This window comes from Bubalus bubalis, chromosome 18 (genome assembly GCF_019923935.1).
Source record: "Bubalus bubalis isolate 160015118507 breed Murrah chromosome 18, NDDB_SH_1, whole genome shotgun sequence".
Taxonomy (NCBI): Eukaryota; Metazoa; Chordata; class Mammalia; order Artiodactyla; family Bovidae; genus Bubalus; species Bubalus bubalis.
The window spans coordinates 23,623,415-23,645,834 of NC_059174.1; the positions used below are offsets into that span (position 1 = coordinate 23,623,415).

At 49.5% G+C, this 22,420-nt stretch overlaps 3 protein-coding genes across 3 annotated transcripts in view; 1 reads left to right on the forward strand and 2 right to left on the reverse strand.

The window, feature by feature from the left end:
- Positions 1 to 9,193, forward strand: part of LOC102402768 (liver carboxylesterase-like) — a 32,346-nt gene extending 23,153 nt beyond the window's left edge. Inside the window, 6 exon segments of the mRNA XM_025268687.2 lie at positions 167 to 307; positions 2,190 to 2,270; positions 2,633 to 2,780; positions 7,438 to 7,569; positions 8,487 to 8,559; positions 8,835 to 9,193. Coding sequence (XP_025124472.1) covers positions 167 to 307; positions 2,190 to 2,270; positions 2,633 to 2,780; positions 7,438 to 7,569; positions 8,487 to 8,559; positions 8,835 to 9,018 — 759 coding nt within the window. The 3' untranslated portion in view covers positions 9,019 to 9,193.
- Positions 9,194 to 11,771: 2,578 nt separating this feature from the next.
- On the reverse strand, positions 11,772 to 14,167 carry LOC112580110 (collagen alpha-1(VII) chain). The gene is made up of 2 exons (XM_044931071.1): positions 13,564 to 14,167; positions 11,772 to 12,974 (listed from the first exon to the last, which is right to left on the reverse strand). The coding sequence occupies exons 1-2, from the start codon at positions 14,165 to 14,167 to the stop codon at positions 12,766 to 12,768; spliced, it is 813 nt and encodes a 270-aa protein (XP_044787006.1). The 3' UTR covers positions 11,772 to 12,765.
- A 3,404-nt stretch (positions 14,168 to 17,571) lies between these two features.
- Positions 17,572 to 19,446, reverse strand: LOC102399426 (metallothionein-1A). The gene is made up of 3 exons (XM_006053673.3): positions 19,290 to 19,446; positions 18,509 to 18,574; positions 17,572 to 17,802 (listed from the first exon to the last, which is right to left on the reverse strand). The coding sequence occupies exons 1-3, from the start codon at positions 19,420 to 19,422 to the stop codon at positions 17,711 to 17,713; spliced, it is 291 nt and encodes a 96-aa protein (XP_006053735.3). The 5' UTR covers positions 19,423 to 19,446; the 3' UTR covers positions 17,572 to 17,710.
- Positions 19,447 to 22,420: the final 2,974 nt, after the last annotated feature.

The following is a 22,420-nucleotide window of genomic DNA, read 5'->3' on the forward strand; positions in this document are numbered from 1 at the left end:
CTGTCTCCTGGTCAGAGTTCTGCCCTCTGGGGTCCACAGACTTAGCCCTGAGCGTGTGGCCACTGGCCACAACCATGTGCTGCTTGTGAGCTCCAGCAGGTGGAGACGGGGATGCAGGTGTGACCTGGAAGGGGAAGCACAGACAATACCCTGCCCTCTTCCCCAGACCTATACTTTCCTGCCCACCGTGGTTGACGGAGTGCTGCTGCCAAAGATGCCAGAAGAGATGTTGGCTGAAAAGAACTTCAACACCGTTCCCTACATCATCGGAATCAACAAGCAAGAGTTTGGCTGGATTCTGCCTTTGGTGAGAAAGCGCAGGCCTCATAGACTTGTCTCCCCTGCCCATCATATCACCCGTCCCATCTGTGGCCTCATCACCCCTCATATCTCTGGTCACAGGACCCTTCTTTCTGCAGACCCCTCTCTGGGACCAGGCCAGCTGTCCCCGTCATACAAAAGTTGACATTTCCATGGAAACCATCTCCAATGGTCCACACTGTCATCTGGGAGATGTAGCCCTGGGGACCCACGTCCCCACACACTCTGTGATTGTCCTCCCATCCATGGATCCTGAAATGCTGGTTCCGGGAGGGCTGGTAGAGATTGTCAGTGGGCAGATGAAACCCAAGGCCTGGATGGGGCCAGGGGCTCGGGAGTTCTGGAGAGTGAGGCCTGGGACCTGCAGCCTCTCCCCTCGGGCTTGCTGTTTTCATGCTTTCCCCACTAATCACCCCTGGTCACCCATGCTCTCACTCATCTCACGGAAAGAGTCAGAGGAGCCTCCTTCCTCCTGGGTTAAAATTGACTTCAAAAGTTAGGAAGGGCTTTCCCTTCTGCCAAAGATAAACAAAGCCGGACACTAGGTGATGTGGTAACAGATTTGATTCAGTTACACCCCTGCTAGAGGGAAAAGATCCATCGTGAACTGAATCCAATCCCTGAAATGAAAGCCTGGAGCTTATTTAAGGAGTGGGTGGGAGTGGGGTGGGGTGGGTTGGATTGTCCATGTCACTGGACCTCCTGGATTTGTTAGCTGGCATTTATCTGGAGAAGAAACAAACTTCTGTCTTTATGACAGGAGGCAGTGGTGTGAGTAGAGTCAAGGCCCCCAGTGAAGTTACACTTTATCATCTCACAAGCACTGGAGGAGAGAGCAAGAATTTTCCCCTGCATGTTTGTTTTTCATAGAGATGGCTTTCAGATTCTTGATGAAACAGCTTGGGGTGGAAGAGTTACATCTAAAGGGGCAAAAATTACAAGGTTTCTAAAGTAACTGCTCTAAGATGGGTTTCATGGTGTTGGCTGGAACAAAGAGTAAAATCTCCTGGCAGCCCAGAGCTCTTTAAGGGGGCCTGCGGCCATCCTGGGAACATGGCCTTAAGCTTCCTGCAGCTGTCCTAGAGTTTGGTCAAGTCTCTTAGGACAGAGTTTTGATGGAGTCGTTATGTGCAGAGTTCTGTGGTTCTTCAGCACATTTTCAGAAGTTTTACGGAAGGACCAAAATCATAATGGCAGTATTTGGGGCTTTCTTAGTTATCTGACATGGCAGGGTATTTGTGGGGCTGTGTCCTCTGCCCCAGAGCCTTCCACTTCAACACTAGGCTGGCTGAAACCTTCCCTTTCTGTCTTGATGACCACTGTGGAGCTCTAAGCCTAACTGTGTGTGTGTGTATCTTTATATATATATATGTCTGTGTGTGTGTGTGTACATATGTATGTATGTATATGCTTCGCTGGTGGCTCAGTAATAAAGAATCTGTCTGCCAGATGAGATGTGGGTTTGATCCATGGGTCAGAAAGATTCCCCTGGAATAGGAAATGGAAACCCACTCCAGTATTCTGGAAAATCTCATGGACAGAAGAGACTGGAATGTCCATGGGGTCACAAAGAGTCAGACACAACTTAGAGACTGAGCATGCACACGTGTATCTGCTTGTGTGTGTGTGAACACACATACAAAGACTGGGACAGCTTCTGTTAACAATTACAGTATTCTCTTTGCACTCCTTGATCTCTGGATATGAAAGTTCATTTGATTCATTGATTTTACCCAACTCATCAAAGACCCAAGTCCATCAAGACATGACAAAGTGACCTTCAGCCTGCATTAGATGCTATCTTGGTCACTTTGGTTTTTCCTGCCATTACTTATGATTTCACAATTGCTTAACCTTTGTTTTGATAGTTCATGAGATATCCACTCTCTGAAGACAAGCTGGACCAGAAGACGGCCACATCACTCGTGTGGCACTCCTACCCCATCCTGGTAAGAGGCCAGGAATCACAGGAACTCAGGGGTGTGAAGTTACAGCATGGCTTCTAAAGTGAAAATGAGGAAGTTGTTCACCTTTTCAGTGATTGCTTATTGCAATAGAGTTTTTCAGATAGCAAAGGACTGATTAAAAGTGGTTATCTCATGCCATTTTAGGGAGATGACTTAAGTTTATTTTGTGACTGTCAGAGGGTTTTACAAAAAAATAACCTAAATTAGATTTTGCTTATGTGCATGAAAATCTACAGTTTTGTTTCCATGGCATAAATGATTTTGTCTGCACAGATAATTAATAAGTCTGGCCTCCATTATGTATTTAATTTTAACAGTAGTTACTTTCACTCAATCTATTTCAGAGCATTCCTGAGGAACTGGTTCCAGTGGCCACTGACAAGTATTTAGGAGGGACAGACGACCCTGTCAAAAAGAAAGGCCTGTTCCTGGACTTGATAGCAGATGTGATGTTTGGTGTCCCGTCTGTGAACATGGCCCGTCGCCACAGAGGTGAGTCCTGCACACTGCACAGGAGGAGGTCCCCGCCAAGCCACCGTCACTGACTCCTGCCCGGACCGTGGCACAAGCACACAGGTGGAACCTGCTGAGGGTCATCCATCCAAAACTGATTGCATCCGGGGCACTGTCCTATTTTGGTTTCCACCAGAAGCAGACTCTGAGAAAGGATCTAAATGCAGGTAGTGTATTTGGGGGTGATCCCAGATAACACTGGTAGAGGAGTGGAGAAGTGACATGAATGGAGGAGGAAGTCAGTCTACACTGTGCTGTCAAGCGAGTATCCACCATGGACACCCAGAGCTCTGGGAAACCAGCAGAAGACGTGGCTCAGGATTTTCCCCAGTCAGTGGCAAGAGAGCTGGGCTATTTATGCTCCAAATTCCATGAGTCATCGGTTGAAGGCTATTCCCAGGGGCAGTTAATTCCCTGGTGCTTTGACCTTCTGCACACGTGGGCAGAGTGGTCTCTGGCTACCAAAGACCTCAGGCAAAGAGCTGCAGATATGGGAGGCAGAACTCAGGCCAGTGTGCCGGGAAGCAGAGAACATGGGGAAGCACCGATAGCCTCTGCCCAGGGGCCCCTCACCTGAATTACAGTAGTCTATGGGGCCACAGGGCACATATTGGAGGTTTTGTCTTAGAAGCCTTCCAAGGTCAGAGCTAGCTGCAAACTAGTTTGTTAGCTAGTGGAGCTGGGGATAGCATGAGGCCAAGCATAGGATCAGGAGTGTTGTCTGGGGGACTTCACTGATGATCTGTGGTTAAGACTGTGCTTCCAAGGCAGAGGGCAGGGGTTTGAGCCTTGATCATGGAACTTATATCCCGCATGCTGTGGGCTGCAGCCGTCAAAAAGGAGTGTTGTCTGGGACCAAGAAAGTGCAAAGGACTGAGCACCGGAAGAGTAGGAGCAGGTGATCTAGTAAATGTCAATGTCTGCGGCCAACTTAAATTTATCCCAGTGTGTGCTGTGTCTACCACAGGACCTTCCAACATTGACCCCAAGTCTGTGTGTGGGGCGTGAGGTCAGGGATGGATGAGCCCACCTGGAGAAGAGGTGATCCTTTTGGGTACCTTTTGAGTTCCTCACAGGACCCTTCCTTTCCTGGAGCCCTCACTCACCTAGTCCGCAAGCCAGGAGATGGCGCTTTGGTCCAGACCTCTCTGCATAACCGTGCTAGGAGGGTTTTAAACTTGGAGACTTTATAAACAAATAAAATGTAGCTACAGCTGACATATTCTGTCCCCAAACATTCACTAATTTGGAGGTGCTAGCTACCACTTCCTCCTTCCTAAGGTCCTGATGACCAGCCAGGGGCTGCCTGGAGTCAAATCTTTCATGTACTTGGTCTTGCCTCTTGCTGTGTGTCTGATATCAGTATCTCTGTCTGCATCCGTGCCACTCCCAGCCATGCTAGGCTTGAGTTTTCTTTTATCTGACTTCTCATGACTGTTTTTTTATTCTGTTTTTTACACTTTTGATTTTATTTTGAAGTGTACCCAGTTACCCATCCTGTGATCATTTCAGATGGACAGCAGAGAGACTCAGTCATATATGTACATGACATTTCATGACTTTGAATTCAGGGTCTTATTGCCAACACTTCTTGGAGTTTATCAACGTTATGTTTTCATTGTTGTATTTCTCTCAATCTCTTTTTGATTAAAAAACGTGTTACTCTAAAAGAAAAAAGCGTTTTCTGAATATGAATTAATCTTACCATTGTAGAATTTTTTGAAAATAAGGGAACATATGCAGATGCAACTATGCATCACTCGTAATTCCTTCACCTAAAGTATCAGCGATAAAGGTTTGACATGTTTTCTTTGATTAATCTTTCCATATCTTATGTGTAATTTTAAAATTAATTATTATGTTGTTCACGGAACAACATATTGTATTGTTGTCATTTCCTCACTGTCAGCGCTGTTTCCTGGAAAATCTCAATTATTCCATGGCACGAAGGGTTAAGTTTCCTTTAGTGTCCCTGTCCTGTGGGTATTTAGCCAGGCTGCTCGTGTTGATGCTCCACATAGCATCGCACTCAGCCTCCCGTGCAGATATCTTTAGCCAAGTCTCAAATCATTTTCTTGGCGTTGGATTTAGAAGTGAAACTATTAAGCTGGGCTGTTGGAGCATTTGAATGTTCTTGATATATTTTGTGAAATTGCTTTCCAGTGTGTGAGAGTGCAAATTTCTTAATTATCTCACGTGGGATAGTCAGATGAAAAGAATAAAAATAATGCTGCCAATTTTATATAAGTCCTTCCTCACCAAAAAAAGGAGAACATCACTTTGTTTTAGTTTACATATTTTTTATTCCTAGCTTTCTCCCACCTCCTTCTTCTCTTGTAGCTCCTAAGTGTTATTATTGAAATCTCTGTCCTATGTTTCTGTGAAGATTATGTTGTGATTCTGGGAAATTTTTTTTTAAATAAATCTCAATAGTTTAAGGTGAAACAGTAAAAAAAAACAACAATAAGAGGAAGGGAAAGAAGATTATCATAATTGAGTTCTGTCACTCACACTAGGTCTTTCTTGTATGGCTGGGTTCTGAGTTTCTTTCTCTTTTTTGCCCACACTATGCAGCATTCTAGAGCCTGGTTCCCTGAGCAGGGATTGAACCTGCGCCCCCTGCAGTTGAAGTGCAGAGTATTAACCACTGGAACACCAGGGATGTCCCCTGATTCTAACACTTCAGAGTGGCAGAAGCAAGAGTAAACACTGTCGATACAACAATTTCTGCTTGACCCTGAAGCACTTGTTTAGCACGTGGATTATGGAACCATGGAAGGATTGTTTGTTCCAAACAACACCTCTTGCTAAACTAAGGGTGACATGATGGGGTGGAAAAAGGAGGCAACTAAAGTATTCTACATCCTCCTGTCAGGGTGGTGTATATTGTTACACCATGGAGTGGACAAATATTTAATAATATAAAGAAATTATTATAGTAATTACAAAACTACATAACCAATAATACCCTTATTTTTTATACATGTGCTAAAATATTAGGAGGTTTCTCTGAGCAGTACAATTATAAGTGATCGTTTTGTTCATTTTCCTTTTTTCTGCATTTTCCGAAGGTGATAGTGTCAAAAGGCAGGGAGAAGTTATGATATTCCGCACCAGTCTGCCTTGGGGCCTGGCCCTTCCCCATTACAGTCACTGGCTGTGGCATAACGATCAGTGCAAAGCACAGAGCTCCCCAGGTGGGGGGCCCATGAGTTAGCCCTGAAGGAACAAGATGGGCATCTCTGCTGAAGCATCAGCAGAAAAAGTAACATCTTCTTGGGGCTACAAGAAAGGGTGAAGAGAGGGGAGAGGGGAGGCGAGGAGAGAGGCCAGGAGGGAGGGACTGTCCCCCTCCTCAGCCCCCTCTCCCTTCTGCCACTGCTGCACACTCCCTGAGCCACGCAGGAAGCAGGACACGTGAGAGGACGGACAAAAAGGAAATACTGGATTGAGGTTTCCTGGGACACAGGGAGTAAATTGTCCTCTTCTGCATAGGTTTGTGTTTCAATATCTGCACTTTCAGGCTGCTGCTGCTGCTGCTAAGTCGCTTCAGTCGTGTCTGACTCTGTGCGACCCCATAGATGGCAGCCCACCAGGCTCCCCCGTCCCTGGGATTCTCCACGCAAGAACACTGGAGTGGGTTGCCATTTCCTTCTCCAGTGCATGAAAGTGAAAAGTGAAAGTGAAGTCACTCAGTCGTATCCGACTCTTAGCGACCCCACGGACAGCAGCCCACCAGGCTCCTCTGTCCATGGGATTTTCCAGGCAAGATTACTGGAGTGGGGTGCCATTGCCTTCTCTGCACTTTCAGGCTGGCAACTTGAATTTCCTTGAATTTGCTCCAGTCTTAGTAGGTGAAAAAAACACATTGGAATGCTCAAAAATAGGCAGAATCGAAGGCACCTGTTGTGCTGCAGGTATTCTCCACAGGAATGAAAAGAAACCCGCTCTCAAAGAAATGTGGGCTTCCCAGGTGGCGCTAGTGGTAAAGAATCAAGAGACATAAGAGATGCTGGTGTGATCCCTGGGTTGGGAAGATCCCCTGGAGAAGGGCATGGCAACCCACTCCAGTATTATTGCCTGGAGAATCCCATGGACAGAGAAGCCTGGCGGGCTATAGTCCATAGAGTGGCAAAGACTAGACAAGACTGAAATGCCTTAGCACACTCGTATCAGTGAAATGTAGTGGTATTTCTGTGTGCATAAACTGAATGTATCTAGACGTTCTGGTGTGTCAGTGCATGGGTAGGCAGAGACATTCACATGTATTGACCCAAGGCCTCTATAATGATAGTTATTTTGAATCATTTTCCTCAGAGTTTCAACATTCCTTCATTCATTCAATAAACACCTGGCTCCATCTAGTTCTACCTCCACCACTAATACACCCTTAAGTCATAGAATTTTTCCCAAACTCTTTCTCTACTGTGCTAATAACCAGGGGCTTCCTGCAGGGACACAAAGCATCCGGCACACAGTTGGTTCTCACAGTGGGCAGCTGCTAGTAATATTGTTGTTGTTCACTCAGGACCAGGTGTGCCACCAATTTCCTGACTGGTCACGCCCTCTCGAGACCTCGATACCATGCAGGTGTGCGTCCGCTGAAATGAACTGTGTATGAATCCATGTCTTACAGATGCTGGAGCCCCAACCTACATGTATGAGTTTTGTTATCGCCCAAACTTCTCAGCAGAGCTGAAACCAAAGACGGTGATAGGAGACCATGGGGATGAGCTCTTCTCTGTCTTCGGGGCTCCCTTTCTGAAAGGTGATGGCCCTTTGATGACTATAGCTTGGAATTAGAAGATCAGGGTTCAAGTTTTGATTTGGTGACCTTGGACAGTTCCTCCTTCTCTCCAGGTCTTACTTTCACCAAAACAGCGTTGAAGGACAAAGACTCCCAACGCTTTTTTGGCTCTAATGTATGTGATGGAGAATGAGTATCCTTGGGCCTCCACCCATGATCGCTCTAAGAATCCAAACCTGGGCATCAGCAAGTCAAGCTTAAAGTGTGCTTGAATAACCCAAGAACTTCTTAAATGCAGGGTTACCCACAGGGCCGTGCTCAGGGCTAGAAGGCCACCACTCACTCCACACTCATAAGAGCATATGAGAATGTGAGTGAGAGCAAGGTTAGAACTGCTGTTAACCTTGAACAAGGACTAAGTGTGTGTGCCTGTATATCCAACCATCCATCTAAAGCTCATATCTTTTAAAAATAAATATAATTTAAATTATAATATTTTAAGGAATACCACTCATAAGTGTCCTTAAGTCTTTAATGTCTTCACCATCAGCAGTTATAGACAACTTGTGTGTGACACACCCCAGGGCTGTGCCTCTGCACACTTCCTGATGGATGACTATTTGGGGATCTTGCAGCTTGGTTATTTTTCAGATGCTGTAAAAACATGTGTGGATCAAGGAAGCTGAGAAAAGACCCAAAGGAGAGCATCCTGGGAGATGGGGTTAGTCTAGCAGAACCCGTTTGCACTGAGTCCAGTGTCAGTAGGTGACAGTCAAGCTTAAAGTGTGCTTGAATAACCCAAGATCTTCTTAAAATGCAGGTTTTGACTCTAGGTCTGGAGTAAGGGCCCCTTTTCTGAATTTCTAGCAAGTTCTCAAGGGCTGCTATTGCCCACGAACCATACTTTGAGCAGCAATGGCTTTGACTCCTCCTCACAGATGGTGCCTCAGAAGAGGAGATCAATCTCAGCAAGATGGTGATGAAATTCTGGGCCAACTTTGCTCGGAATGGGTGAGCTTCTGGCAGACATGGAGCGGGGTTGGGAAGGAACAGGGCGTGTCTGTTGGGTGGGGGAGCTTCCAACGTGTGATGGTCAAAAGCCTGGCCATGTGACCTCTGACATGAGAGCTCCCTGTGATGGACTGGCTGCCCAAGACATGGTCAGCCTCCTGTCTCTGGTGGAATATGAGCCTTTGGCAGAAATGAAGCCACGAGGTCCTTGACCATCTCAGAGGGTTGTTGGGACCACACTGTTGCTTTGGTGAATTTCTATTGATTTGTTTCAGGAACCCCAATGGGGAGGGGCTTCCCCATTGGCCAGTATATGATCATAAAGAAGGGTACCTTCAGATTGGCGTCAACACTCGGGCAGCTGAGAAGCTGAAAGACAAGGAAGTAGCTTTCTGGAATGAGCTTCTTTCCAGGGAGGTGGCAAAGAAGGCACCACACTCAAAACATGTTGAGTTGTGAACAGGAGGCTCGACTGGGTCCCCAGACGGAGGTTTCTCTAGAAGTGTTTATGTGCCAAAGAGGCGTCTTATTGTCGAGTCTGAGGAATTATCTGATGGGAGTGGCAGAGGTCAAAGAGGGGGAGTTTCTGTTTCTGTGGCCTCAATTTGGAAATAAATGTTCTTTTGGAGACCAAGTCAATGTCTTTGTCTTGCTCAGGAATAAAGTCATTCTCCTCAGTGAGAGAAGGATGAAGGCAGTGGGCACCATTGGCAGGAAAGTGCTCTGGCCATTCTGGCTTGACCTCTGGACGTGCAGAGTGGAGCGGGCTGGGCCCTGGGAGGTGCTGAGGGGGACGCTGCATCGCTCCATGTCTCAGGGCCATCCACAACTCCAATGAGAGGATGTGGGGGACCAGAGTGTCATGTCCCCCTCCTCCATGTGGAGCTGCCTGTAGAGATGGAGGCGACACAGACTGAGGATGTCCTGGAGTGGGAAAGAGGGGGACGGGGCATGGCGACATGTGGCATGGCTGCCTGGCCCTTACTGGCCCTCCCACAGGTCTACAGTGCTTTCTTCAACTTACGTGTTATCCTTCCAGGCCCCTCCCTGGGGCCATGTCTTCCAACAACTCATATGAACCCTCTCTGCAGCCTGGACCCCCATCAGGGCCAAGCAGTGACCACCCTGAAGTGAGTCCTAGGAGTATCACCTGAAAACTGTCTCTTTAAGATTTCCTGGGGTGATTTCTGGCTTCTCCTGGGCTGTAGAAATCTCTAAGAAATGCCACTCCCACCTTAACCCACAAAAATTATATTATCCTTAAAGTCATGACCTTTTCTGACTGTGTCAGAGAGGCTACAAGGAAAACCATTACCCTGAAGTGTCAGGGAAATGGGCTCCGTGGAGGAGAGATGGGACGCGAAAACTGGCTGACCATCTGCCAACAGGTGGAAGATGGAGTCACTGCACGTGAGTAGAATGAGTCTAAAATGTGAATCAACTGCTAAAGGCTGATGGTGGGCAAGTATGGGAGTATACAGTCCTCAGGAGCACGGACCCATAGGGGAGTTTACACTCATTGCAGGCCCTTCTCCCTGGACCCCAAAAAGGGACCCATGAGAAATGCTGGTAACAGGTAGTACTTGTTATTCTTATGTGACTAAGTCATGTCCGACTCTTCTCAACCATGGACTATAAATGGTTAGGCTTCTCTGTCCATGGGATTCTCCAGGCCAGACTACTGAAGTGGGTTGCCATTTCATTCTCCAGAGGAGCTTCCCAACCCAGGGATCCAACACATGTCTCCTGCATTGACTGCTGCTGCTGCTAAGTCGCCTCAGTCGTGTCCGACTCTATGCAACCCCAGAGACGGCAGCCCACCAGGCTCCGCTGTCCCTGGTATTCTCCAGGCAAGAACACTGGAGTGGGTTGCCATTTCCTTCTCCAATGCATGAAGTGAAAAGTGAAAGTGAAGTCACTCAGTCGTGTCCGACTCTTTGTGACCCCATGAACTGCAGCCTACCAGGCTCCTCCCTCCATGGGATTTTCCAGACAAGAGTACTGGAGTGGGGTGCCATCTCCTCCGCCTGCATTGACAGGCAGGTTCTTTACCACTCAGCCACAGCAGAATCCCTTTCTCTTGGATTGAACATCAAGTAGCAATTCCCTCCAGCAAACACCAGGAGGCGGAACACCTGGAATGGATTACATTCACTTAGCACACCCTGCTTCTTAGTAAACACCACCAGGCTCTCCCGCTGCTGCTACTGCTGCTGCTGCTAAGTCACTTCAGTCGTGTCCGACTCTGTGCAACCCCAGAGACAGCAGCCCAGCAGGCTCCCCCATCCCTGGGATTCTCCAGGCAAGAACACCGGAGTGGGTTGCCATTTCCTTCTCCAATGCATGAAAGTGAAAAGTGAAAGTGAAGTCGCTCAGTCGTGTCCAACTCTTCCAGACCCCATGGACTGCAGCCCACCAGGCTCCTCCCTCCATGGGATTTTCCAGGCAAGAGTACTGGAGTGGGGTGCCATCGCCTTCTCCACCAGGCTCTCCTACCACTGAATGAACAACAGCAAACAGAGGAAAACATGAAATCCTTCCTTTGTAACCAAGTCTCAGGTACACTCACCCTTCCTTGACAATGGCTATCAAATTCCCTTCAAATTCAAGTCAGTATGTGGATCTCCACTAGGTTTGAGGGAAAGGCAGCTTTCAGCCTGGCCTAGGGAGGAATTTGCAAAGATTCAGAGTCAGGCCACTGCAAGGACCTGTCAGGGGTCCTGTCAGTAGTACTGGGAAAGCCAAAACTGCTGTTTCCTGTGAGGAGGAGGGGAGGAGAGCCCCACCAGGCGTGTGTGGTCCACACAATGGGGCATTGGTGAAGTGTATCCAGAACAGGTGCACACCTTCAGTGAATATACGTGCAGCTTATAAACATTTCTAATGCTAGTAATTTGTTCTTCACATATTTAGGTGAATGTATCTGTTGAAGGAAAAATGGGTTTGATATATTTTGTTTCAAAAAAAGTTTTAGAAATCCTTTTATTGACCAAAGTTTGAAATTGAGGTGTTAAAAAAAAAATAGATTTTTTTTCCCCATGGTGTTTTAGAAGCCAGCCCTGTGTAGATGTCAAGCAAGAGGTATGTTGGATTTCATCCCCTCCAAGTAGTTTTCCAGGCTCTCACCAAAACTGAGTTTGCATGGATTCCCAGAAAAGGAAAATGAGGAATTGAAAACTTTCTCTGCAAACCATACTCTTAACACCAATAGAGTGAATCCTGCCATTGTCTGATGCCCTAATCATCTGGACGATGCTTTCATTTTGAGCCGAGAAGCTGAAGATATGAGAGGTGACCACAATGAATGGGGGTATGAGGGGGCTACTATCTGGTCCAGAACCCAGGTCTCTGGGCTTCCACTCCAGTTCGTCACCCCAGTCCTCATGGTCATGAAGTTTCTGTGTCCAAGACAAACAAAGGAAAACAGGGCCAGAATAAAGTCAACAACTTTTATTTCCACTCAGGAATTTCATAGAAACAGAAATGTGGCATCGAGTCACGTTGTATGAAAAAGAATAAACTGCAGGTTTGCCCTGGTTGCTCTGTGGACACGTGGGGCAGGGTTTCCCCTACATCAGGCACAGCAGCTGCACTTGTCCTAGGTCCCTTTGCAGACATAGCCCTGGCACACTTGGCACAGCCCACGGGTCTGCAGGAGCAGCAGCCTGGGGAGGCAACGGCAAGGTAACGTCAGAGCACACGTTACCCAGCAACACCCTTCCCACCAGCAGGCCTGACACAAGCTGCCCTGACGCCCAGACCCTGAGTTTCATGGAGTCCGCTGTCCTGACATCATTGCTGTCGGTTACCAGGTTAAGCTTTCCTGCCCCATGTTTGCCCAGGACAGGGCACAGGGCCTCAGAGAGACAGTGACCAGGGCCTCTGGGGACAAGAGAGAGCCAGCTCCCAGAGCCATCACTTAAGAAAGAATATTCTCCAGGTCAATGTGGAGGCCGTGACCTTCACAGAGCACCTCCCAGTGGGAATAGGGATGGTCTGAGCTGCTTACAGGAAAAGGCAGAACCCGGTCAGAGAAGCCACACATGGTCACTAGCTCATGTCCCTAAGGTGCTTCAGTCCATGAGAGGATTCAGAAACCTGAATCAGGAGGAAGGAGAACTAGATCTAGTGATGAGTCTGAGTCTGTTTGGTTGGGACCGTCCGGGCCTCCATTTCCCAGTTCCCTAGTGCGAGCTTGATGTTCAGTCATGTCTGAGGTGATTCCAGGTGATTCAGAATCAGTTCCCGGTGAGGGGGGTGCCAGGAAGTGCGGTCAGTGTCCTGCTCCCGCCTGCTGAGCTCTGGGTCCCCCCTAGGACTCAGCTCAGCCCCGAAGTTCCCAGAGGAGGCCCTGCACTCTTCTCTTCTTGCAGGAGGGGCATCTGCAGGCCTTGCAGGAGCAGGAGCCAGCGCAGCTGCAGGAGGCACCAGACAGGAAGGGAAAGGCCAGCAGTGAGCAGGGGGGAGGAGGAGCCACGCAGCCATCAGCAGGGCCCTCCCGCTCCTCCTGGGTCAGGACCAGCCCTGGGAGAACTCCTCTCCACTCAGGCAGATACAGAAGCCCCAGCTCCCCTCTTCGGGTCCCAGGAAAGAAGATCCCCTTCCCAGGGAAAATCCCAGGCACCAGACTCAACCCAGGTTGACCGGGGCTTGGGACCAAGTCTATGTCCTAAACCCCAAGAGGCACCATGTCCCCTCCGGCCATCAAAGCCTGGTAGCTCCAAGCCTTTCACGTAGAACTAGGTCCTGGTCTTGCTGTCCCCTGAACCCCTGGGTAAGGGGAAGAACGACAGTGTGGTGCCTCGGTGCTCTCAGATTTAGAATGGAGGCCAAGGGCGCCTGAAATACTCTCAGGAACCTGGCTGGGAAGACATTCCTAGACCAGTAAGTGACAGGGGTCCCCTGTGATCAAACTCCACACACTCCCTTCTGCAACCCTAGGGACCCTCCGTCCAGTTACTGGGAAGCAGGCATCAGTAGGGCTCAAATTCAGGGGTCCCTCACCAGTGGGGCAGGAGCACTTGGGGTCCATCAGGAGGAAAGGCGAGGTCCAAGGTCCAAAGCAGTGGTGAAGGAGACCCACTGGTCCGGTGGGAGGCCTTGGAGCCCAGAGCCAGTCCCGCGTTCGGAGGGGAGGGGCCCGCCGCAGAGGCCCCGCCCCCTGCTCCCTCCCCGCCCGCAGCGCCCGGGCCGAGCGCGCGGCTCCACTTGGGTGCCCGCTGGAGCCGAGGGCCCCTGTGCCCAGCGGTAAGCGCTGTCGCAGCCTCCCCGGCCTCCCGTCCCCGTGTTCGCCACGTGAGCAGCCACCTGTTCCCGGGCGTCTAGGAACAGGGCTCCCGTGTCCTCGCGGCTTCCCCGCCACAGACTCCGCGCCCCCGGCCTCCGGGTCGCCCTTGCCTGGAGCCAGTGAACCACCCCCGCCTCCCGCTCGCTGGTGTCCCGCTTGGCTGAGGCCGGGGAGTGGTGCCCCAGACCCAAGGTGAAGGTGACCCTCGCCACCATTTCCCCTTCCCCGGGGTCCGCAGGCATGGTCTGCCTCGGTTCCCACCACGGTCTTTTCGCTGCGGTTTTCCTGTAACGTCTCCTGTAACTGCTCCGCGACCCACATTTCCTTAGGCCTGTGGTCCTCACTTCCATTTTCCTTTCCTGAAGAGACAATGGCGCGTTTCTCCAGGCGCCCCTTTGCCTCAGTTTTCCAGCGGCTTCCCTCAACTGTAACGGGGCCTCTGCACTCCAGGATGGAGGTTCCCTAATCATAGGATGTCCCCTGCACCCCCGCCCCACCCCGGAGATAGGCAGACCTGGCATTCAGTAGGAAAGACCTGTGGGTATTACCCTGCTAGTATTGCTGACAATTTCCTGGTAATTACACACCTTGGAGACTGTGCCAAGCCTTGTTAATTACTTTTGCTCTTTGAATTCTCACAGTAACCCCAAAGGGAAATACTAGTTACGAATGCCTTTCTCAAAGGCAAAACCGCACACACTACAAGGAGGCTCCTCAGGCAGGCTCACAGTGCTGGGGAGTTATTCCCTTCTGGTTTTTTTGTCACTTCCCAATTGAAAGAGAAAGTCAGTGAGAAAGCCTCCCTTTGAGCCAGAACCATGTTCAGCACTTCTCACTGTGTAAGGCTCAATCCTGGGAGTGATACATGAGAAAGGAAAGGAATGTACATATGATTTTCTGGCTATGGCCTTACTCTCCTTTCCAGTAGTGGTCATTTTTCATATAATGAAATTTTCATATAACTATTTTTCATATGATATACCCAAGAAAATATGAATCATTGAAAAGAAAATGGTAAGGAATTCCTGAGGCAGGTGACAGCAGAAAGGGCAGGATCCTTCAGTATCTGTTAGGAGGACCCACACTGTCTTGTTCATGGCCTTCTATCTCTAGGGTCAATGCCTCTTTTCCTGAATGGAGGGTAACTCTCTCAGGGGAACTGGTCACATGCTCACAGGGTTGATGAGGACGACACAGAACCCAGAGCTAAGCCTCCTGTCCTTGCTTGATTCTCTGGAAGGAGGAAAATGGTTCTTATGTTAATAATCATAATAAATAACTAGGTGATATTATAGATACTCACTAAGTGCCAAACATACTTTGACAGTCTGCCCATGTATTACATTCTTTCATCCTGAGAGCCAGACACTATTATTTTGCGCTTTAGAGCAGAGGAGGCTGAGGCCCAGAGTGGTTACATGGCACTAAGTGACACAGGTTGGACTGACACTCTTGCAGGCTGACCGCAGCCTCCTCTCCTCACCCCGCACCAGGCACCATGCCCTCCCCGGACAGGTGAGGACATGAACACCTGGGGGAAAGCACTGAGGTGGCTGTCAGAACCCTCTGCATACTCGGTGAGCTCTCTGGCTTCATCCTCCCGTCTCTCCAGCCAGGAGCACAACTGGACTGTCTCTGAGCACCCTTGCAGCTCTGAATAAGGAGAGGCAGGGTCAGCATCCAGTGGCATCATCATCAACACAGCATGGCCAGGCCAGGAGGTGAGACAGTAGTTTAGGTTCAGTCTTCTGACTGTGACTGTGTGACTTTAGGCAAGTTCTTTTACCTCTTTGAAGCTAACAGTCACTCCAGACCTTGCAGGTCCACTGAGTTTGCTCAAATGGTGGGACAGTGACTTATTCTGTGGGGCTTACCGAGGGACATGCGCAGGCCCTAGGGGCACTGGATAAGCAAGGTTCCTATCTGTCTGTGGCCTCACCCTGAACATGGTTGCAAACCAATGAGCCTTTCCCCAGGTGCCTGTTGGGAGCTGGATTAATGTCAGTGTGGATATAGAGATCATAATGGACACCATTCACGAAGCCTGTGCTTGGAACCAAGCCACTGTCTCATTTATTCCCCCACATTGAAATAGCATCTTTTAAATTAATTATTAATTTATATTTGGCTGTGCTGGGTCTTCTTGCTGTGCTCAGGCTTTCTCTAGTTGCAGTTCGTGGACTTCTCGTTGCAGTGGCTCCTCGTTGGGGACCACAGGCTCTAGCGCGCAGGCTCATCAGTTGTGCCACACAACTGATCAGGAGGCTTAGATGCTCCGTGGCATGTGGGATCTTCCCGGATCAATGATCCAACCTGTGTCTTCTGGATTGGCAGGTGGATTCTTTACCCCTGAACCACCAGGGGAGTCCTTTAATCTTTTTTATAGGAAGGAGGAAATGGAATCCCAGAGTATCAATAACTTGCCTCTGTCAGGAAGTGGCAAAGTGACTGTTAGCAAGGATGCCTGACCCCCCCCCCCCCATACCCATGCACTCAGCACGAGCTGGCTCTTCACACTGGACACATGTAGGCAATCTACATCCTGAGTTCTGAATCACAAGACTCCCCTTTCTCTTGAACATCAAATAGTAATTCCCTCCAACGACCGCCAGGGGGTGGGACACCTGGAATGGATTACCATTCACTCAGCACATGGGAGCCTGGCAGGCTAGTCCATCGGATGGCAGAGTCAGACAGGACTGAAGCGACATAGCGTGCACGCATGGCAGCACACACTGCTCCCTGATAAACACCACGGGGCCCTTCAAACTGCAGAATAGCCATCACATGCCGAGGAAGACATAGAAGTCCTCTATCTGGTACCGAATATCAGGTACACTGGGTTTTGCTGGGAAAAAGATGGGAAATTCCCTTTAAATTTAAATTACTTTGTGGGTTTCCAGTAGCAAAGGGCTAAATTTGAAGGAAGTGTGGATTTCAGCCTGACTTAGGGAGGAATTTTCAAAGATTCAGAGCCAGGTCAGCGCAGGGAGCTCTCAGGAAAAACAGGTGTCTTGTCACTGTAACCGGCCAAGCCAAGACTGATGTTCCCTCTGGGGATGCCAAGCCCAGCATCTCAAGTGTGTTTGCTCACACAGTGGGGCATTTGTAAAGTGTTTCTAGGGCTCATGAACATCTTCAATGAACATATAAAAATCACACACTTTTAAAAGTTATCATCTTCATATATTAATGTTGCTTCTTATGTGTTGAATCCTAAAGTAGGTTTTACATACTGTAGATTTTAACAATTTTTTAGTAATTCATTTTTTATTTTTCAAAATAAAAGTGTGGTAGAAAATAAAAACAGGTCATTTTAGTGTTTTAGAAGCAAGCTAAAACATGGAAATCAAACAAGAGGAGTGTTAAATAGCGTCCCCTGTGAGTACTTTGAAGATTCACATCACCGAGGACTGAGGTGGTCACAAATCCCCACAGAATTTAATAAAAACGGAAGTTTCTGAGCCATCAATACAGTGAGAACAGAGGGGAACCAGTAGCTGCCTGGTATCGTTGTGTCACGTGGACAATGTTTTCGTTTTGAACTGAGAAACCGAAGCTCTGAGAGGTAGCCTGACCTGCTAAGACCCTCAGTGTGTTAGGGGCTAATATTTGGTCCAGAGCCCAGAACTCTGCACTTCTGGTCCATTCCCCACCCCCACCCCCAGTCCTCATAGGCATGAGGTCTCTTTGTCCAAGACAAACAAAGGAAGACAGAGCCAGAATATAGTCAACAACTTTACTAGAAATCACATGTCTCATAGTAAAAGGTAATGTAGCACCAGGTCAGATTGTATGAAAAAATAATATATATAAATTTGTCATGGTTGCTCTATTGACAACTAGGGCAGGTTCTGCCCGACATCAGGCGCAGCAGCTGCACTTGTCCGAGGCCCCTTTGCAGACACAGCCCTGGGCACATTTGGCACAGCCCACAGGGCAGCAGGAGCAGCAGCCTGAGGAAGAAAGGAGAGAGTGAAAGTCAGAGATAATATTACACGAAAACACCTTTCCCAACAGCAGGCCTGCCACAGGCTCTTCCTCCAGGCCTAGAGGACTCTGACTTCAGGATAGAGAGCTGTCTTAAGAAATTTGCTTTGTGACAAAAGGAAAAGGCTGCCAGTCCCATGTGAGTACAGAATAGAGAGCCTTGGAGAGACAGTGACAGGGCCTCAGGACCAAGGGAAGGCCACCCCCAGAAGCATCGAATGAAGTGAGAGAGTCTTTAGGGCCAGAGAGGAGGCAGACTAGTTACAGAGCTGGTCCCGGGAAGACCAGGTGTGCCCTGAGCTGCATCTGCAGCAAAGGACGTGGTTCAGAGAAGCTACTCATGGTCACCAAGTTCAGTACGAAGTACTCAGGACTCTGGAGGGCTCACAAAGTGGCATCAGAGAAAGGAGACCTGGATTCTAGTCCCATCCATTGTTGACACTATTATGTGGCTTCTATGGGCTCAGTTTACCAGTTTACCTTTCGAGAATGAGAGGTTGGGACTAAACAATCTTTATGGCTTGTATGGGTCTCAATCTGTTTCAGTGCTGGGAGTGGGGGGCAGGCACAGGACATGTAGGGAAGTGTGGTCAGTGTCCGGCTCCTGCCTGCTGAGCTCTAGGTCCCTCCTCAGCCCAGACCCCAAGTTCCCAGAGGAGGGCCCACACTCACTCTTCTTGCAGGAGGGGCATCTGCAGGCCTTGCAGGTGCAGGAGCCAGCGCAGCTGCAGGAGCCGCCTGCCAGGAAGGAAAAGGCCAGCGGTGAGCAGAGGGGAGGAGGAGCCACGAAGTCCTCAGCAGAGCCCCTCCCCATCTTCCTGGGTCAGGACCAGCGCTGGAGCTCCCAGTCCACTCAGGTGGATAGAGAAGCCCCAGCTCCTCTCTTCTGGTCCCAGGAAAGTAGGTCCCCTCCTGATTTACTCCCCAGGGAAGGCCCAGGCTCTAGACCCAGCCCAGGGTGATTGAGGGTGAGGGCCAGGTCTATGTCCTGGAGCCCAAGAGGCACCATGTCCCCACCTCCCATCAAGGCCCGGCAGCTCCAAGGCCTCCCCACAGCACTGGGTCCCGGTCGAGCTGTCCCCTGACCAGGTGGGTGAGGACAAGGATGAGCTGGAACCTCACAGTACATTCAATTCAATAAGAAGCAGGGATTTCCCCGGTGGTTAAGACTCCCCGCTGCCACTTCAGGGAGGCACGGGTTCCATCCCTGGTCGGGGAACTAAGATCCAGGACACCGTGCAAGATGACAAACTAAAAACAAACAAACAAACAAAAAAAGGCGGGGGGGGGGGGGGGGCAAAGGGAGATAAACGCTCTCATAATCCTGACTAGGGAAAACCAGTGGTCCAATGACAGGAGTCCCCTTGACCATCCTCCCTTCTCTAGCTGCCGGGACCTTCTGTCCTGCGCCTGGAAGCGCGCATCCTAGGGCTCAACGCCAGGGAACCCTTACCAGTGGGGCAGGAGCAGTTCGGGTCCATTTGGAGGAAGAGCGAGCTCTGAGGTCCAGAACAAGTGGCAAAGCAGATCCACTGGTCCGGTGGGAGGCGTGTTGGAGCCCAGGAGCCGAGCGCTATTATACCCATAGGAAGCGGGCCGGGCGCAGAGGGTCTGCCCCCGCCTGCACCCACGCCGCCCGCTGCGCCCGAGCCGGGCGGTGAGCACCACGCGCGGCCGAGCGCAAGATTCCGGGAATGCGGCTGGGCTCCGTGCGCACCAAAACGCCTCCCTCCCCCTACTCGCCCACAACGCGGAGGGACTTTGTCCCAAGCGACAAGTAGCGCTCCAGGCTTCCTGCCCGCCCCTTCCCAGCTTTCCACGATGTGGACAGACATCGGTGTTTACGGGAACCCAGCCCCTGAGCCCTCGCAGTCTTCCCTGCCCCCGCAACTCTTGTCTTTGCTTTCACCCTTTCCCAGAGCCCATGAGCAGCCCGAGCCTCGTGCTCACATCCCAGGCTCCGCTGGAGCCCCTGTGTCGTGTGCAGAGACCCGTGATGGATGTGAGCCTCATCACCAATCCCCCGAACCCCGCTTCCCTAATATTTCTTCCCACAGCCCCCACCGTGGACTTTGAACAGAGTTTCTCTAAAGTTTCTCCTGTAACAGCCCAGCAGGGAACTCAGCCTTCTGTCGCCCAGCCTTCCTTACATTCTCCACGACTGAATAGATGAATGGGCCAGGGAATCCACTGCCTAGCCAGTCCACCCGGCTCCAGGATGGAGGTTCCCTAGTTATACGATGCCCTCTAGGGAAAGCATCCTTGTAAGTGATAGGCAGACCTGGCATTCAATAACGAAGTAAGACAGTGGGCATTTCCCTTTGAATAGTCCTGACAGTTACATACCAGGGAGTCTGTGCCAAGCCTTGTTTCATCACTTTTCCTCTTTGAATTCTAACAGCTCAAGGGAAACACTACTTGGGAGGCTGTTTCCCAAAGGCAAAAAGTACATCCAGTACAAGGACGCTATTAACCCAAGGTCACAGTGCTGGGATGTGGTGCCCCAAATGCTATTCCTGTCTCTTCTTAAGGAAAAGAGTCAGCGATGAAGCTTCCCTGAGGCCCAGAGGTATGTGTTCAGCACTTCTCTACTGCCTTAGCTCAAGCATGGGTGCCGAAGTGGCATGAAAGGAATGCATATATGTCTTAGTGGCTACCATCAATGTCTAGAAGTAAATTGAGCTTCATATTCATAGCCTTAAAGAGTTTGCTTTTCATGTAAATAAATTTATATGTATATAAAACGTTGAGTAAAATCTTGGTTCAGGTGACAGCAGTAATGGCAGAATCCTTCAGTATTTTGTTAGGAGAACTCGGATTGTCTTGCTGATGGCAAGTGCCTAGTGCCAGCCCCTTTTTGTTGGGAGAGGGGCATAACCCTCTTAGGGGAACTAGTCATCTGCTCCCATGTTTGATGAGAACAAGAGAGAATACTCAGCTAGCACACCAGCTCCAGCTTATTCGTCTGGATGTAGAGAAATATATCCTATGCTTCGACTGATAATAATAATAGCTAATATTACTATATTACTGACTGTGTGCCAGGTTTCATTCCAGTTTCTTTGCAAATATTCAATTCTTTAATCCTAAGAGCAAGATACTATTCTTTTGCCTTTTAAAGCAGATGAGACTGAAGCACAAAGAGGTTGTGTCATGTGGCTGTGACCAGGTGGGACTGGCGCTCATGCAGGCTGATTGCAGCCCCATTGCCCTCACCCCCTACTGGGCACCATGACATCTCACAACGGGTGAGGACACGGAACACCTGGCATGGAAGGAGCAGTAGGAAAGCACTGAGCTGGCAGTCAGAACCCTCTGCATAGCTCTGTGACCTCTCTGGCCCTCAGTCTCCCATCTCTCCAGCCAGGACCATAACTGGACTATCTCTGGGGACCCTTGCAGCTCTGAATAAGGAGAGGCAGGATTCAGCCTCCAGGGGCATCTCCAGCAGTGTGTGGCCAGGAGGTGAGACAGCTGTCGCACAGGTTCAGTCTTCTGACTTCTGACTGTGTGTCCTGGGCAGGTTGCTTAACCTCTCTGGAAGATGGCACAATGACCCCAGCCCCTGGACATTTATTCTGGCACTGGTTCCTGTGCAGATCAAATGACATGAAGGGTGGGAAAGTCTTCCGAGTCTGTCCTGACACTGTGTAGCATCTTATCCTTTCGGTGTCATTGGAGGGCATCCCCACTCCCCTGGCACTCAGTCAGCAAGGTTCCAACCCATTCTCAGCCTCAGTCCTGGGGAATCCTCCCAAATCCATGAGCCATTTTCTAGGAGTTTGTTGGAGCCTCAGTGGATTATCCACATAGCCACAAAATTTCGTGGATAAAGTGATTATAATGGCCACTTCTTAAAGCCATATCTAGGAATCACCACTATCCCATTTATGCCCCTGCCATTGAGATGTAATCTCCCTTATACACAGGTGAAAATGGAGGCTCAGGCAGTATCAAATACATGCCCAAGTCAGATAGTGACTAGGTAGTTGTGAACCAGGATGCCTGACACCAAAACCCATCCCCTCTTCACAAAGGAAATCTGTGGGCAAGTGTGGTTCTGACTTCTAGGCCAAGTGACTTGTTTTATGGGTTGTTGTTGGTTTTTTTTTTTTTTTTTTGATTGTGCAACAAATAGCAATACCCTGGAGTAGGAAGGGAAACCTACTCCAGTATTCTTGCCTGGAAAATTCCATGGACCAAAGAGCCTGGGGGGGGAACAATACACGGGATCACAAAGAGTCGACACAACTGAGCCACCTGAGCACACATGCACGCACACAGCTTACATTAAGTGTCCTTTACTATTAAAAGATTCCTGCATTAAAAAGAATAATAATAAGGGCAATACCCTCTGCAAATGGCCAGGGGCAGTGAGCTTTGATATAAATAACAAGTCACTGGGCTCCTCACTCCAGCCTTATGAACACCACCTCGCCCTCCAAACTGGGCAATAGCCATTACCCTGCAGACGTGAAGTCCTTCACCTCGACCCAGTTCTCAGGTACATGCCCTCTTCCTGGGAAACAGCTGGGTGGTGACTCCTTCCACTTTCACAATCACTTTGCTGCTTTCGTGTAGCCA